This window comes from Somniosus microcephalus, chromosome 32 (genome assembly GCF_052327205.1).
Source record: "Somniosus microcephalus isolate GS21.2 chromosome 32, FLI_Smic_1.0, whole genome shotgun sequence".
NCBI lineage: Eukaryota > Metazoa > Chordata > Chondrichthyes > Squaliformes > Somniosidae > Somniosus > Somniosus microcephalus.
In genome coordinates this window covers 39007166-39023895 of record NC_141018.1, presented here as the reverse complement: position 1 = coordinate 39023895, position 16730 = coordinate 39007166, and the positions used below count along the sequence as shown (strand labels likewise).

General features: G+C 46.4%; 1 protein-coding gene across 4 annotated transcripts in view; it reads right to left on the bottom strand.

The window, feature by feature from the left end:
- bbs4 (Bardet-Biedl syndrome 4) overlaps positions 1-16730 on the bottom strand; it is a 70777-nt gene that overhangs the window by 16125 nt on the left and 37922 nt on the right. For all 4 annotated transcript variants that reach the window (XM_085972464.1, XM_085972465.1, XM_085972466.1 and 1 more), the window contains 4 exons: positions 10221-10348; positions 9891-9945; positions 8576-8644; positions 7284-7436 (listed from right to left, as the gene is read on the bottom strand). In XM_085972464.1, the coding sequence (XP_085828590.1) occupies positions 7284-7436; positions 8576-8644; positions 9891-9945; positions 10221-10348 (405 nt within the window). The remainder of the gene's footprint in view (positions 1-7283; positions 7437-8575; positions 8645-9890; positions 9946-10220; positions 10349-16730) is intronic.

The window sequence follows — 16730 nt, the reverse complement described above, 5'->3', positions numbered from 1 at the left end:
GCAGAGAGCACCGTGGTCACGTGTTGTGGATCCAGGAGAGAAAACGGACAGATCTGAATCTATCAGGAGACAGAAAGGCCTGATTGTGGCCGTCTACATGAACACCAACAGCAGAAGATTTAAGTAACAGGATCACTGCTCTCAGTTAGACAGGGGCAAACTGTTTACTGTCACAAAAGCAAATGTTTATAGTGCACTAATTATGAGCACTACACAATAAGTGGTTGGGACTTTGGGCAGGTCCTACTGATCAGAAGCTCAGAGGCCCCAGAGGCTCAGGTAGGCCCCAGTGCGGCATCGGCAGCGGGTGGAGGCGGAGCTGAGCGGCAGAGCGACTACAAGAGGCCCCAGAGGCTCAGGTAGGCCCCAGTGCGGCATCGGCAGCGGGTGGAGGCGGAGCTGAGCGTCAGAGCGACTACAAGAGGCCCCAGAGGCTCAGGTAGGCCCCAGTGCGGCATCGGCAGCGGGTGGAGGCGGAGCTGAGCGGCAGAGCGACTACAAGAGGCCCCAGAGGCTCAGGTAGGCCCCAGTGCGGCATCGGCAGCGGGTGGAGGCGGAGCTGAGCGGCAGAGCGACTACAAGAGGCCCCAGAGGCTCAGGTAGGCCTCACCAATCTCCAATCTCAGGGAAGGAGAGGGGTAAAAAGTATTCAAGGTGTGACGTCACCACAAAGCGGGTAAGTGATTGGTTGGTAAGTATTTCTCCCTTTTTAAGCTTAAATCTCCTTGGTTTATAGTTTCTAAGGTGTGATATTCACCATCTAGAATCGAGGCAGAGGGTATTTAAGAATAATAATAAATTTAATTAATTACATAGAATGGGAGGTCAGGTGATGTGTTGCTGCTGCAATATGTGGGAGCTGGTGGACACCATTCATGCTCACGGTGATCACATTTGCAGTAAGTGTTGGCTGCTCGAGGAATTCCGGCTCCGTGTTGAAGAGCTGGAGTCCGAGCTTCAAACACTAAGACACATCAGGGAGGGGGAGAGTTACCTGGACTCTGTGTATCAGGAGGGAGTCACACCAATTAGATTAATTAATTCAGATGTAGTCCGTGGCCAGAGTCAGGGTGGTGTGACTAGAAGTGAGGCAGGTACGGGGATCCAGGAGGTAGTGTTGGAGGAGCCGCAGCCCTTGCACTTGTCCAACAGGTTCGAGGCTCTTACTCCGTGAGGATGGGAACAGGGACTGCGGGGAGGATGAGCAACCTGGCCACAGCACCGTGGAGCGGGGGGGCCATTCAAGTGGGGGGAGTTAAAAGAAATGTTGTAGTGGTAGGGGATAGTATCGTTAGGGGGATAGATAGAGTTCTCTGCAGCCGAGAGCGAGAGTCCCGAAGGCTGTGTTGCCTGCCCGGTGCCAGGGTTAAGGACATCTCCTCTGGACTGGAGAGAAACTTGGAGTGGGAGGGGGAGGATCCAGTTGTCGTGGTCCATGTTGGTACCAACGACATAGATAGGACAAGGAAGGAGGTTCTGCTGAGGGAGTTTGAGCAGCTAGGGGCCAAATTAAAAAGCAGAACCACAAGGGTAATAATCTCTGGATTATTACCTGAGCCACGAGCGAATTTGGCTAGGACAAATAAAATTAGAGAGTTAAATGCGTGGCTCAAAGACTGGTGTGGGAGAAATGGGTTTTGCTTCCTGGGACACTGGCACCACTACTGGGGCAGGAGGGAGCTGTTCCGTTGGGACGGGCTTCACTTGGCCAGTGCTGGGACTAGAGTCCTGGCGGATCATATAACTAGGGCTGTAGAGAGGGCTTTAAACTAACTAGTGGGGGGGAGGTTCCTAGAGAGCAAATAATACAAATGACAACAGAGAAGGTCATAGACTTAGGTAGCAGTGGGGAAATTAAAAACCAGAGCATGTCAGGAAGGGGCAGAAGGTATGGAGTAAAAGGTAAAGTAATAAAAAGGGCAAAAGCAGGAACTAAGTGTCACAAAACATCTTTGAAAGTTCTCTATCTGAATGCACGTAGCATTCGTAACAAAATAGATGAGTTAATGGCACAAATAACTACATATGGGTATGATCTTGTGGCCATTACAGAAACATGGCTGCAGGGTGACAATGCCTGGGAATTAAACATACCAGGTTATTTAACGATCAGGAAGGCCAGGCAGGAAGGAAGGGGAGGTGGGGTGGCTATGTTAATAAAGGAAGGAATCACTGTAATACAGAGAAATGATATTGGGTCAAAAGATCAGGACAATGAAACAGTTTGGGTGGAGGTAAGGAATAATAAGGGGGAAAAAAACACAAGTGGGCGTAGTCTATAGGCCTCCGAACTGGCAACTCTGTTGGATGGAGTATCAATCAGGAAATAGTTGAGGCTTGTAATAAGGGAACATCTATAATTATGGGGGATTTTAACTATCATATTAATTGAACAAATCAAATTGGGCAGGGCTGCCTTGAGGATGAGTTCATTGAGTGTATTAGGGATGGGTTTCTTGAGCAGTATGTAACGGAACCGACCAGGGGGCAGGCAACCTTAGATCTGGTCCTGTGTAACGAGACAGGATTAATTAAAAATGTCCTAGTAAAGGATCCCCTTGGAATGAGTGACCATAACATGGTTGAATTCCATATTCAATTAGAGGGTGAGAAGGTTGGATCTCAAACAAGCATGCTAAGCTTGAATAAAGGAGACTATGAAGGTATGAGAGCGGAATTAAGTAGAGTGGATTGGGAAAATAGATTAAAGGGTAAGACGATACATGATCAGTGGTGTACATTTAAGGAGTTATTTTACAACTTCCAAAAAATATATATTCCACTGAGAAGAAAAGGGTGTAAAAGAAAAGACAGCCATCCATGGCTAAGTAAAGAAATTAAGGATAGTATTCGTCTAAAAACAAGGGCATATAAGGTAGCCAAATCTAGTGGGAGGATAGAGGATTGGGAAAACTTTAAAAGACAGCAAAAAATAACAAAAAGATTGATTAAGAAAGGGAAGTTAGATTATGAAAGTAAATTAGCAAAAAATATAAAAACAGATAGTAAGAGTTTTTATAGTTATATAAAAAGAAAAAGGGTGGCTAAAGTAAATGTTGGTCCCTTAGAGGATGAGACCGGGAAATTGATGGTGGGAAATATGGAGATGGCAAAAACACTGAATGAATATTTTACATCAGTCTTTACAGTAGAAGACACTAAGAATATCCCAACACTGGACAAACAGGGGGCTAAAGGGGGGGGAGGAGCTAAACACGATCAAAATCACTAAGGAAGTGGTACTCGGTAAAATAATGGGACTCAAGGCGGATAAATCACCTGGACCTGATGGCTTACATCCTAGGGTCTTGAGGGAAGTGGCGGTAGGGATTGTGGATGCATTGGTAATAATTTTCCAAAACTCCCTGGACTCGGCAATGGTCCCGGCAGACTGGAAAACTGCTAATGTAACACCCTTATTTAAAAAGGGCAGTAGACAGAAGGCTGGAAACTATAGACCGGTTAGCCTAACATCTGTGGTAGGTAAAATTTTGGAGTCCATTATTAAGGAGACAGTAACAGGACATTTGGATAATCATAATTTAATAGGACAAAGTCAGCATGGTTTTATGAAGGGGAAGTCATGTTTGACAAATTTGCTGGAGTTCTTTGAGGAAGTAACATATAGGGTGGATAAAGGGGAACCAGTGGACGTAGTGTATTTAGACTTCCAAAAGGCATTTGACAAGGTGCCACACAAAAGATTATTGCTTAAGATAAAAAATCACGGGATTGGGGGTAATATTCTGGCACGGATAGAGGATTGGCTATCAAACAGAAGGCAGAGAGTTGGGATAAATGGTTCATTCTCAGACTGGCAATCAGTAACTAGTGGTGTTCCGCAGGGGTCAGTGCTGGGTCCCCAACTCTTTACAATCTATATTAACGATTTGGAGGAGGGGACCGAGTGTAACATATCAAAGTTTGCAGATGATACTAAGATGGGGGGGGGAAAGTAGTGAGTGAGGAGGACATAAAAAACCTTCAAGGGGTCATAGACAGGCTAAGTAAGTGGGCAGAGATTTGGCAGATGGAATACAATACTGGAAAGTGTGAGGTTATGCACTTTGGCAGGAAACATCGTAGAGCAAGTTATTGGCCAGAAATTCCAGGCCAGAAGCGTGAGTGCGCTCGGTGTACTCACGCTTCTGGCCGTTGGAAATGCCGGCGTTCAGCAGGAACAGCGCATGCGGGGAACGCCGGCATTTCCAGACCTCGAGCGCGTGCGACTGCACAGGCAGCGCTTGCGCAGTGAACTTCGTGGATTTCGTTCATGAAATCCGTGAGGGTAAGTCCTCAGAACTTACACTGAAAAAAAGCAAGTGTAAAGTGGTTCATTGGCTGCGGAGGAAGATATATTTTATCGTGGAGCTTTTGAAATGCAATATTTTTGTTTGGGAAAGGGAGGGAAGTTATTTTAAGAAATTTTAAGTAAGTTTTAAAGTTAAATTTTTTTTATTTTTTTATAAAGGGTTTTCAGAACGGTAGGTAGAAGGAGCATTTGTGGCTGTGTGAATGGAATGTGAGAATGAGTTATGTATGTATGTCCACATATATTCCTTTACGTATATGTATGTATGTTTTATATTCCTTTACTATGAATGTATGTTTTTAATTATGATTTTCCAATAAGTTACTTTCTCTGAAAGTCATAATTAAATAATACATTCATACACATAAGTAAAGGAATATATACATTACACGCAAAGGAATATATACAGACATACATACTTTCAGAAGCTCCACGATAAGAAATATCTTCCTCCGCAGCCTCTGTAGCAACTGTACCCATGCTTTTTTCATGTGTAAGTTGTAATGACTGGACCTCACTGAAAGCATTAATGAAAGCGGCGAATTATACTGCGCACGCGCTGCATGTGCAGTCGCACGCGTTCTGCCCCTGAACCCCTTCGTTCAGAGGACAGGAAATGCCGGTTTTCCCCACATGCACTGTGCATGCTGAAAACCGGCATTTCATCCGGCCAGATGCGTAAGTACCCCGACCGTACTAGCGCATTTGGAAGGGAATTATTGGGCCAACATTTTACATGTCAATAAAATAAAAAATTTAACACTTGCACGACTTGCCCCCTCGCATCTGCGACTGAGGGTCCAAGGAGGTGCATTGCGCAAGAGGTCATCATCGGACGTATCCTCACACCGTTCCCTTTGGGGAACTGTATGAAGTGGTGGAAGGATTTATGGCCGTGATTAACGCTCATTCCGTGACCGTAACCATCTTTGAACCAGCCATTAGGGTGGTTAGTCCTATGGCGGGAGGGTTTTACGGGCTCCCACAACCCATCTGAGGGGGGGGGGGGGGGCCACCAACACCCACGGACGCAAGTATCCCGCTGGATGTCCACCCAGAATTTAAAGTTGGAGCTCCGACTCCACTTGCCGGGACTGTCTGGAGTGGGGTTCAAAACCCTACTCCTTCTGGCCCAGCGGAGGGGATGCTTACTGCTACGCAAAAGGCCCACTCCGCACAAAAGGTGACACCCATACGTTTCCTGCGCCTTTTCCCTCCCCGTGACTGGAGCCCTATGCTGCCATTTCACGTTGCTAATCGGATTGGGCGTTTGTCATAGCAGTAGGATCCCCGCCGCTGGGCCAGATCTGGGTAGGGTTTCGAACCCCGCTCCAGACAGTCCCGGCAAGTGGAGTCGGAGCTCCGGCTCTAAATTCTGGGTTGACATCCAGTGGGATATTTGCGTCCGTGGGTGTGGGTGGCCCCCCCTCCTTGTATAGCTTGTGGGAGCCCGTAAAACCCTCCCGCCATAGGACTAACCGCCCTAATGGCTGGTTCAAAGATGGTTACGGTCACGGAATGAGCGTTAATCACGACCATAAATCCTTCCACCACTTCATACAGTTCCCCAAAGGGAACAGTGTGAAGACACGTATGACGACGACATTGCTAAATAAATAAATGGAATTAAAAAAATTCTTTTAGGGCTTTTAAAAGTCTTTAAATTGCTTTAATTCTCTTTAAAACTACTTCAGATTACTCAAAATAATGTAAACATTTTAAAAATTTTATAAAAGTTACCAAAATCTTGAAAAAACTTCCAAAAACCTATTTAAACTGCTGCTTTGCATGTAAAAAAGCAAAGCAGCTTGACAGAAACATTGGGGGCGTGTCCAGTGAAACTGAGACCTCAAGGGGCGTGTCTCACTTACACTGCACGCTCCTGGGTCCGCGCTGGCTGCACTCCTGGGCGGCGTGACGTCATACGCTGCCCGGGATTCTTGTTTCAGTTTCTGGAAGTGCAGGCGTCCCTGGAGCTGATTGGCAGGAGCGCGGGGTAAGTGCAAATACGGGGCTTGCACGCGCTGCAAGCCCCGTTCTGGAATTTCTGGCCCATTATCTTAATGGCAAGAAACTGGAAAGTACTGAAGTACAAAGGGATCTGGGGGTCCTGGTGCACGAAACTCAAAAGGTTAGTATGCAGGTGCAGCAAGTGATTAAGAAGGCCAATGGAATGTTGGCTTTCATTGCTAGGGGGATAGAATATAAAAATAGGGAGGTATTGCTTCAGTTGTACAAGGTATTGGTGAGACCGCACCTGGAATACTGCATACAGTTTTGGTGTCAATACTTAAGAAAGGACATACTTGCTCTCGAGTCAGTACAAAGAAGGTTCACTCGGTTAATCCCGGGGATGAGGGGATGGACATATGAGGAGAGGTTCAGTAGATTGGGACTCTACTCATTGGAGTGCAGAAGAATGAGAGGCGATCTTATTGAAACATATAAGATTGTGAAGGGGTTGGATCGGGTGGATGCGGGGAAGATGTTCCCGATGATGGGTGAAACTAGAACTAGGGGGCATAGTCTTAGAATAAGGGGCTGCTCTTTCAAAACTGAGATGAGGAGGAACTACTTCACTCAGAGGGTGGTAGGTCCATGGAATATGCTGCCCCAAAAAGCTGTAGAAGCTACATCATTACATAAATTTAAAACAGAAATAGACAGTTTCCTAGAAGTAAAGGGAATTAAGGGTTACGGGGAGCGGGCAGGAATTTGGACATGAGTCTAGGTTCGGATCGGTCATGGCCCTGTGGGTAGCGGAGCGGGCCCAGGGGCCGTGTAGCCTGATCCTGCTCCTATTTCGTGTGTCTAATTCTGTTAGATGCAGGAGATGGTTCTGTGATAGTGGATTGGCAGTTAGGATCAGATCAGCCATGATCTTATTGAATGGCGGAGCAGGCTCGAGGGGCCGATTGGCCTACTCCTGCTCCTATTTCTTATGTTCTTATGTTCTCCTCGTTATACTCACTGCTACATATTTCTTCTTGCCAAAGAAGCACATTCCAATGTTGTTCCACAGGGGCGGGCTCTCAGGTATGGCATGTGCTGCTATTCTGTACTTGCTGAGCGCAACATCAAAGTCATTGTGAGTCTGCATCATACTGCCAGCAGCCAGGATGGCCTGAGCAACACAAACAGAAAATTGGAATACAACAATAAGAATGAGCCTAGAATCACATCTGTGCACAGCTCGCTAAGCAATACAACAGACCGAGAATCTAATATCACAAGGTTACTGTACGTTAGAGCCAGATCCATCCTGATCAAACTGGAAATGATAACCTTTACATTGTCGAATTAACAGTGACTCCGCACAATTACACAAGGAGAAATCCTTACCCTGCTGAGTTAACAGCAACTCCGTCCTTACCCTGCTGAGTTAACAGCAACTCCGCACAGTTACACAAGGAGAAATCTTTACCCCGCTGAGTTAACAGCAACTTCAGTTACACAAGGAGAAATCCTTACCCTGCTGAGTTAACAGCAACTTCACACAGTTACACAAGGAGAAATCCTTACCCTGCTGAGTTAACAGCAACTTCACAGTTACACAAGGAGAAATCCTTACCCTGCTGAGTTAACAGCAACTCCGCACAGTTACACAAGGAGAAATCCTTACCCTGCTGAGTTAACAGCAACTCCGCACAGTTACACAAGGAGAAATCCTTACCCTGCTGAGTTAACAGCAACTTCACACAGTTACACAAGGAGAAACCCTTACCCTGCTGAGTTAACAGCAACTCCGCACAGTTACACAAGGAGAAATCCTTACCCTGCTGAGTTAACAGCAACTCCGCAGTTACACAAGGAGAAATCCTTACCCTGCTGAGTTAACAGCAACTTCACAGTTACACAAGGAGAAATCCTTACCCTGCTGAGTTAACAGCAACTTCACAGTTACACAAGGAGAAATCCTTACCCTGCTGAGTTAACAGCAACTCCGCACAGTTACATAAGGAGAAATCCTTACCCTGCTGAGTTAACAGAAACTCTGCAATTACACAGTCTTTTACTTTGATGAGTAAATGCTAGTGAGCAACCCTTACTCTGCTGAATAAGCAGGAATTCTGTACAGATGCACAGCAAGATATTCCATGTGCGGATTTCTGCTCATTAGGAAAAAGATTGTTGAACACTAACCAGTTATGGTAACATGATTAAGCAAATATTTCTTTTGAATAATTAAATTAGAGACTGTTAAATGACTGAATCATATGAAGTTTCAAAGCATGTTCTACGCACATGGGTTAGGGTCAGTACCTTGTAATTGTTGGGGTTGTAGGTAAGCGCGTTTCCTAGATGCTCAAAGGCTTTCTGGTATCTCCCGAGCTGCAATCCAGAAACACATGGTATTGTTGGTTGCCATTTTTACACAAAGTCTTAGTCTTACATATAAACAGACAATATGATGGCGTCGTTCCCAAGACCCAGCTCGCATTGAGCCTCTGCACGAACAACGAAGAGACGACGGAAATCATCAGAACAAAGTCAGCATCACTTCAGATAGGAGATTGATCAGAGCAGTAAAATCATCTCTCACAACCAGAGACACACACACTGAGCTGTAACACACTGGGAGCTGTAACACGCTGGGAGCGGACACATGCCGGGAGCTGTAACACGCCGGGAGCGGACACACGCCGGGAGATACACAGAGTCCAGATAGCCACAGCCATGTACGGTGATGAGCAAGTTCCATTTTTATTGATACTGGGATTTTCCCCAGTGCTCACAAACCAGTGGCCTTGCTGATGATGTATTGCTTTATAATGGTTATTTACAGGAAAATGTGTTTGAACTGTCTTCCCGTACTGTTACACGGGCCGTCCCGTTACGCAGCCCGTACTGTTACACAAGCCGCCCCGTTACACAGCCCGTCCTGTTACACAAGCCGCCCCGTTACACAGCCCGTCCTGTTACACAAGCCGCCCCATCACACAGCCCGTCCTGTTACACGGGCCGCCCTGTTACACAGCCCGTCCTGTTACACGTCGTCCCGTTACACGGGCCGCCCCATCACACAGCCCGTCCTGTTACACGGGCCGCCCCGTTACACAGCCCGTCCTGTTACACGGGCCGCCCCATTACACAGCCCGTCCTGTTACACGTCGTCCCGTTACACAGCCCGTCCTGTTACACATCGTCCCGTTATGCAGCCTGTACTGTTACACGGGCCGTACTGTTACACGAGCCGCCCTGTTACGCGGGCCGTCCCATTATGCAGCCTGTACTGTTACACGGCCTGTACTGTTACACGGGCCGTCCCGTTACGCAGCCTGTACTGTTACACGGGCCGTCCCGTTACGCGGGCCGTCCCATTACGCAGGCCGTACTGTTACACGGGCCGTCCCATTACGCAGCCCGTACTGTTACACGGGCCGTCCCGTTACGCAGGCCGCACTGTTACACGGGCCGTCCCGTTACACAGCCTGTCCTGTTACACATCGTCCCGTTACGCAGCCCGTACTATTACACGGCCCGTACTGTTACACGGGCCGTCCCATTATGCAGCCCGTACTGTTACACGGGCCGTCCCGTTACGCAGGCCAGTTTGTGACACAGGCTGTAACATTACCTGCAGGTACAGTAACCCCAGTGTAGTCAGGAGCTCGGCATTTTCAGGAGAAAACCTACAAGATGGAAACAAATGGTGATGTCAAGGGCTCTGCTTCGCTACTTTAGACTTTCACCCCAAGTGATGGTCCAGGACAAATTCACATTAATTTCTCTGTGATTTGGTGGTTTGAGTAAAACATAGATTTCTGACTCTTCCGACGCCCCCTCACTGTACTCCAACCTCCCCCCACGCACGCAATAAATGGGAGTCACTGTGCCGCTAATGGCCATTCTCTAAATAATCATCACTCCCCGCACTTTTATTTAACTTTTACGGTGCAATACTCACTCCACCGCCTTCTTATATGTTTCAATAGCGTTTTCGGTATTCCCCTCCAGCAGGTGCAGCTTCCCCAGCACCATGAAGGTCAGGTCATGCTTGCTATTCCGTAAAGCACAGTTCAGATGATCCTTGGCCTGGGGAGTAAACACAAATTGTCACAGTCACTCTGGGACAATCTGGGTTCAATTCTTTGGGTTAAGAGAGGCACTGTCTTACATAGAATCTACAGCACAGAAACAGGCCACTCGGCCCAACTGGTCCAAGCCGGGTTTATGCTCCACACCAGCCTCCTCCCACTTACTCCATCTCACTCTATCAGTATATCCTTCTATTATCTCTCCCTCATGTGTTTATCGCGCCTCCCCCTAAATCCATCGATACTATTCGCCTCAACCACTCCCTGTGGTGGCGAGTTCCACATTCTCACCACTCTCTGGGTAAAGAAGTTTCTCCTGAATTCCCCATTGGATTTATTAGTAACTTCTTAGATTTATGGCCCTAGTTCTGGTCTCCCCACAAGTGGAAACATCTTCTCTACGTCTAGCCTATAAAACCCTTTCATTATTTTAAAGCCCTCTATCAGGTCACCCCTCGGCCTTCTCTTTTCTACAGAAAAGAGCCCCCGCCTGTTCAGCCTTTCCTGATAAGTATATCCTCTAAGTTCTGGTATCATCCTTGTGAATATTTTGTGCACTTTCTCCAGTGCCTCTATATCCTTTTTATAATATGGAGACTTGAACTGTGCTCAGTGCTCCAAGTGCGGTCTAACCAAGGTTCTATATAAGTTTAACAAAACTTCTTTGCTTTTCAATTCTATCCCTCTAGAAATGAACCCAGTGCTTGGTTTACTCTTTTTAAGTAGCCTTATTAGCCTGGGTCACTACTTTTACTTCAGCCCTGAAACTACACACTGGGATACTGGCATGCCAACACATGGCAAAGAGGCACAGTTTCTCCAGCCTTGCCCGCAACTCATTCCTTTGATGCCCAGGATCAGCCTCGCAACTCTTCTCTGCACCACATCCATTGCTTAAATGTTCCCCATACTCATTGATAATTAAAACTGAAAACAGTACACAAGTTGCAGAGTACAGACACTGCAGTTTTAGGATTACATCCTCCAATTTATCCTCTATTAATCTAGCAATATAATTAGATCCCCAATAACTAGACTGTGAGCATCCTACCTTCCTACTGCATTAGTACATTGGCCCAAAGGGAAAAAGTCTCATTATTGCTAATCATTTTCCCATCCAGTACTGAACATGGATTCTGTGGGGACCCTCCATCGGCGACAGGCCGGCTGGTTATACAGTACACAGCGCTGGCTTGGCCGTAATCCAGTACCCAATATATTAAAAGCTGCTTTTCTAGCTCAGCCTCCCGTTCGGGGTGAGTTCAGACCACTCATCTCCCTCCCGTCCTGATGTAAAGCCTGTCCATCTCGATTCCATGTCGAGGATAGAAGCTGTCAGTTCCTTGTCCTTGCTCTAGGTGGCAGTGTAGTCCATAGTTAACTATATAAGTAGATTGATTCTCTGGAAATAAGCCGACCGATTTTAGAGCTTTCAACAACAACTTGCCTTTATGGTGCCTTTCACGTAGTAAAACGTCCCAAGGCGCTTCACAGAAGTGTTAGCAAACAAAATTTGACACCGATCCGCACAAGGAGATATTAGGCCAGATGACCAAAAGCTTGATCAAAGAGGGAGGTTTTAAGGAGCGTCTTAAAGAAGAGAGAGGTGGAGAGGTTTAGGGAGGGAATTCCAGAACTCAGGGCCCAGGCAGCTGAAGGCACGGCCGCCAACGGTGCAGCGATTAAAATCGAGGATGGGCAAGAGGCCAGAATTAGAGTGCAGAGATTTGGGTTTTTTCCCCCCTGGTAATTACCCCTGGAAAATTCTTAAACTAGGATTAAACAGCCAAGCCTTAAACATCACCGCCCCTACACTGTGGGTCTGGTGTGACCCAGGCAGCCACTCGATCAGCTCTCTATACTGATGGGCAGCACCGTTAGTCAAATACCAATGGCTAAACAAGGATACACAGAGCAGGACGTGCTGAAGATGCAGCTCATGATGCACGGCAACGTATCATCATACTTTGGGTTTCTATCTGTGGGGCTGCTGTCAGCTTGATAGATGGTGGGGTGGGGGGGGTGGCGAAGAGAGAAAAACGATAATCGTTTAGGAACAAGAGAAGGCCATTCAGCCCCTCGAGCCTGTTCTGCCATTCAATTAGATCATGGCTGATCGGTACCTTAACTCCATTTACCCACCTTCGCTCCACATCCCCTGATACCCTTACCCAACAAAAACCCATTGATCTCAGTCCTGAAAGCTCCAATTGATCCGCAGCATCCACAGCCATTTGGGGGAGATTTCGAATACTGTTTGTATGAAAAAGTGCTTCCTGATTTAATTCCTGAATAGCCCTGGTTCTAATTTTAAGAATATGCCCTACTGTTCTGGATTCCCCCATCAGAGGAAATCATTTCTCTGTATTTGCCCTGTCGAATCTCCATCATTTTAAACACCTTCATTAGGTTATCCCTCAACCTCCTAAACTCAAGGGAATGCAGAGGGAGCTTGACTCTGTATCTAACCCGTGCAGTATCTGCCCTAGGAGTGTTTGATGGGACAGTGTAGAGGGAGCTTGACTCTGTATCTAACCCGTGCTGTACCTGCCCTGGGAGTGTTTCATGGGACAGTGTAGAGGGAGCTTTATTCTGTATCTAACCCGTGCTGTACCTGCCCTGGGAGTGTTTGATGGGACAGTGTAGAGGGAGCTTTACTCTGTATCTAACCCGTGCTGTACCTGCCCTGGGAGTGTTTGATGGGACAGTGTAGAGGGAGCTTTACTCTGTATCTAACCCGTGCTGTACCTGCCCTGGGAGTGTTTGATGGGACAGTGTAGAGGGAGCTTTACTCTGTATCTACCCCATGCTGTACCTGCCCTGGGAGTGTTTGATGGGACAGTGTAGAGGGAGCTTTACTCTGTATCTCAACCGTGCTGTACCTACCCTGGGAGTGTTTGATGGGACAGTGTAGAGGGAGCTTTACTCTGTATCTACCCCATGCTGTACCTGCCCTGGGAGTGTTTGATGGGACAGTGTAGAGGGAGCTTTACTCTGTATCTAACCCATGCTGTACCTGCCCTAGGAGTGTTTGATGGGACAGTGTAGAGGGAGCTATACTCTGTATCTAACCCGTGCTGTACCTGCCCTGGGAGTGTTTGATGGGACAGTGTAGAGGGTGCTTTACTCTGTATCTACCCCGTGCTGTACCTGCCAGAAACCAGAAACCCCACAGTGCAGATAGAGGCCATTTCGGCCCATCGAGCCTGCACCGACACATATCCCACCCGATCCCTGTAACCCCTACACCAACACATATCCCACCCTATCCCCGTAACCCCATGTATTTAATCCCCCTAACACTAAGGGTCAATTTATCATAGCCAATCAACCTAACCCGCACATCTTTGGACTGTGGGAGGAAACCGGAGCACCCGGAGGAAACCCACGCAAACACGGGGAGAATGTGCAAACTCCACACAGACAGTCATCCGAGGCCGGATTTGAACCCGGGTCCCTGGCGCTGTGAGGCAACAGTGCTAACCACTATGCCACCGTGCTGCCCTGGGAGTGTTTGATGGGACAGTGCAAAGGGAGCTTTACTCTGTATCTAACCTGTGATGTACCTGCCCTGGGAGTGTTTGATGGGACAGTGTAGAGGGAGCTTTACTCTGTATCTACCCAGTGCTCTACCTACATAAGAACATAAGAAATAGGAGCAGGAGAAGGCCAATCGGCCCCTCAAGCCTGCTCCGCCATTTAATAAGATCATGGCTGATCTGATCCTAACCGCCAATCTACTATCACAGAACCATCTCCTGAATCTAACAGAATTAGACACACGAGATAGGAGCAGGATCAGGCTACACGGCCCCTGGTCCCGCTCCGCTACCCACAGGGCCATGTCCGATCCAAACCTAGACTCATGTCCAAATTCCTGCCCGCTCCCCGTAACCCTTAATTCCCTTTACTTCTAGGAAACTGTCTATTTCTGTTTTAAATTTATGTAATGATGTAGCTTCTACAGCTTTTTGGGGCAGCATATTCCATGGACTTACCACCCTCTGAGTGAAGCAGTTCCTCCTCATCTCAGTTTTGAAAGAGCAGCCCCTTATTCTAAGACTATGCCCCCTAGTTCTAGTTTCACCCATCATCGGGAACATCCTCCCCGCATCCACCCGATCCAACCCCTTCACAATCTTATATGTTTCAATAAGATCGCCTCTCATTCTTCTGAACTCCAATGAGTAGAGTCCCAATCTACTCAACCTCTCCTCATATGTCCATCCCCTCATCCCCGGGATTAACCGAGTGAACCTTCTTTGTACTGACTCGAGAGCAAGTATGTCTTTTCTTAAGTATGGACACCAAAACTGTATGCAGTATTCCAGGTGCGGTCTCACCAATACCTTGTACAACTGAAGCAATACCTCCCTATTTTTATATTCTATCCCCCTAGCAATGAAAGCCAACATTCCATTGGCCTTCTTAATCACTTGCTGCACCTGCATACTAACCTTTTGAATTTCGTGCACCAGGACCCCCAGATCCCTTTGTACTTCAGTACTTTCCAGTTTCTTGCCATTAAGATAATAACTTGCTCTACGATGTTTCCTGCCAAAGTGCATAACCTCACACTTTCCAGTATTGTACTCCATCTGCCAAATCTCTGCCCACTTACTTAGCCTGTCTATGTCCCCTTGCAGGTTTTTTATGTCCTCCTCACTCACTACTTTCCCTCCCATCTTAGTATCATCTGCAAACTTTGATATGTTACACTCGGTCCCCTCCTCCAAATCATTAATATAGATTGTAAAGAGTTGGGGACCCAGCACTGACCCCTGCGGAACACCACTAGTTACTGATTGCCAGTCTGAGAATGAACCATTTATCCCAACTCTCTGCCTTCTGTTAGATAGCCAATCCTCTATCCATGCCAGAATATTACTCCCAATCCCGTGATGTTTTATCTTAAGCAATAATCTTTTGTGTGGCACCTTGTCAAATGCCTTTTGGAAGTCTAAATACACTACGTCCACTGGTTCCCCTTTATCCACCCTATATGTTACTTCTTCAAAGAACTCCAGCAAATTTGTCAAACATGACTTCCCCTTCATAAAACCATGCTCACTTTGTCCTATTAAATTATGATTATCCAAATGTCCTGTTACTGTCTCCTTAATAATGGACTCCAAAATTTTACCTACCACAGATGTTAGGCTACCCGGTCAAAAGTTTCCAGCCTTCTGTCTACTGCCCTTTTTAAATAAGGGTGTTACATTAGCAGTTTTCCAGTCTGCCGGGACCTTTGCTGAGTCCAGGGAGTTTTGGAAAATTATTACTAATGCATCCACAATCCCTACCGCCACTTCCCTCAAGACCCTAGGATGTAAGCCATCAGGTCCAGGTGATTTATCCGCCTTGAGTCCCAATATTTTACCGAGTACCACTTCCTTAGTGATTTTGATCGTGTTCAGCTCCTGCCCCCCTATAGCCCCCTGTTTGTCCAGTGTTGGGATATTCTTAGTGTCTTCTACTGTAAAGACTGATACAAAATATTCATTCAGTGTTTTTGCCATCTCCATATTTCCCACCATTAATTTCCCGGTCTCATCCTCTAAGGGACCAACATTTACTTTCGCCACCCTTTTTCTTTTTATATAACTATAAAAACTCTTACTATCTGTTTTCATATTTTTTGCTAATTTACTTTCATAATCTATCTTCCCTTTCTTAATCAATCTTTTTGTTATTTTTTGCTGTCTTATAAAGTTTTCCCAATCCTCTATCCTCCCACTAGATTTGGCTACCTTATATGCCCTTGTTTTTAGTCGAATACTATCCTTAATTTCTTTACTTAGCCACGGATGGCTGTCTTTTCTTTTACACCCTTTTCTTCTCAGTGGAATATATTTTTTTTGGAAGTTGTAAAATAACTCCTTAAAAGTACACCACTGATCATGTATCGTCTTACCCTTTAATCTATTTTCCCAATCCACTCTACTCAATTCCGCTCTCATACCTTCATAGTCTCCTTTATTCAAGCTTAGCACGCTTGTTTGAGATCCAACCTTCTCACCCTCTAATTGAATATGGAATTCAACCATGTTATGGTCACTCATTCCAAGGGGATCCTTTACTAGGACATTTTTAATTAATCCTGTCTCGTTACACAGGACCAGATCTAAGGTTGCTTGCCCCCTGGTCGGTTCAGTTACATACTGCTCAAGAAACCCATCCCTAATACACTCAATGAACTCATCCTCAAGGCAGCCCTGCCCAATTTGATTTGTCCAATTAATATGATAGTTAAAATCCCCCATAATTATAGATGTTCCCTTATTACAAGCCTCAACTATTTCCTGATTGATACTCCGTCCAACAGAGTTGCTACTGTTCAGAGGCCTATAGACTACGCCCACTAGTGTTTTTTTCCCCTT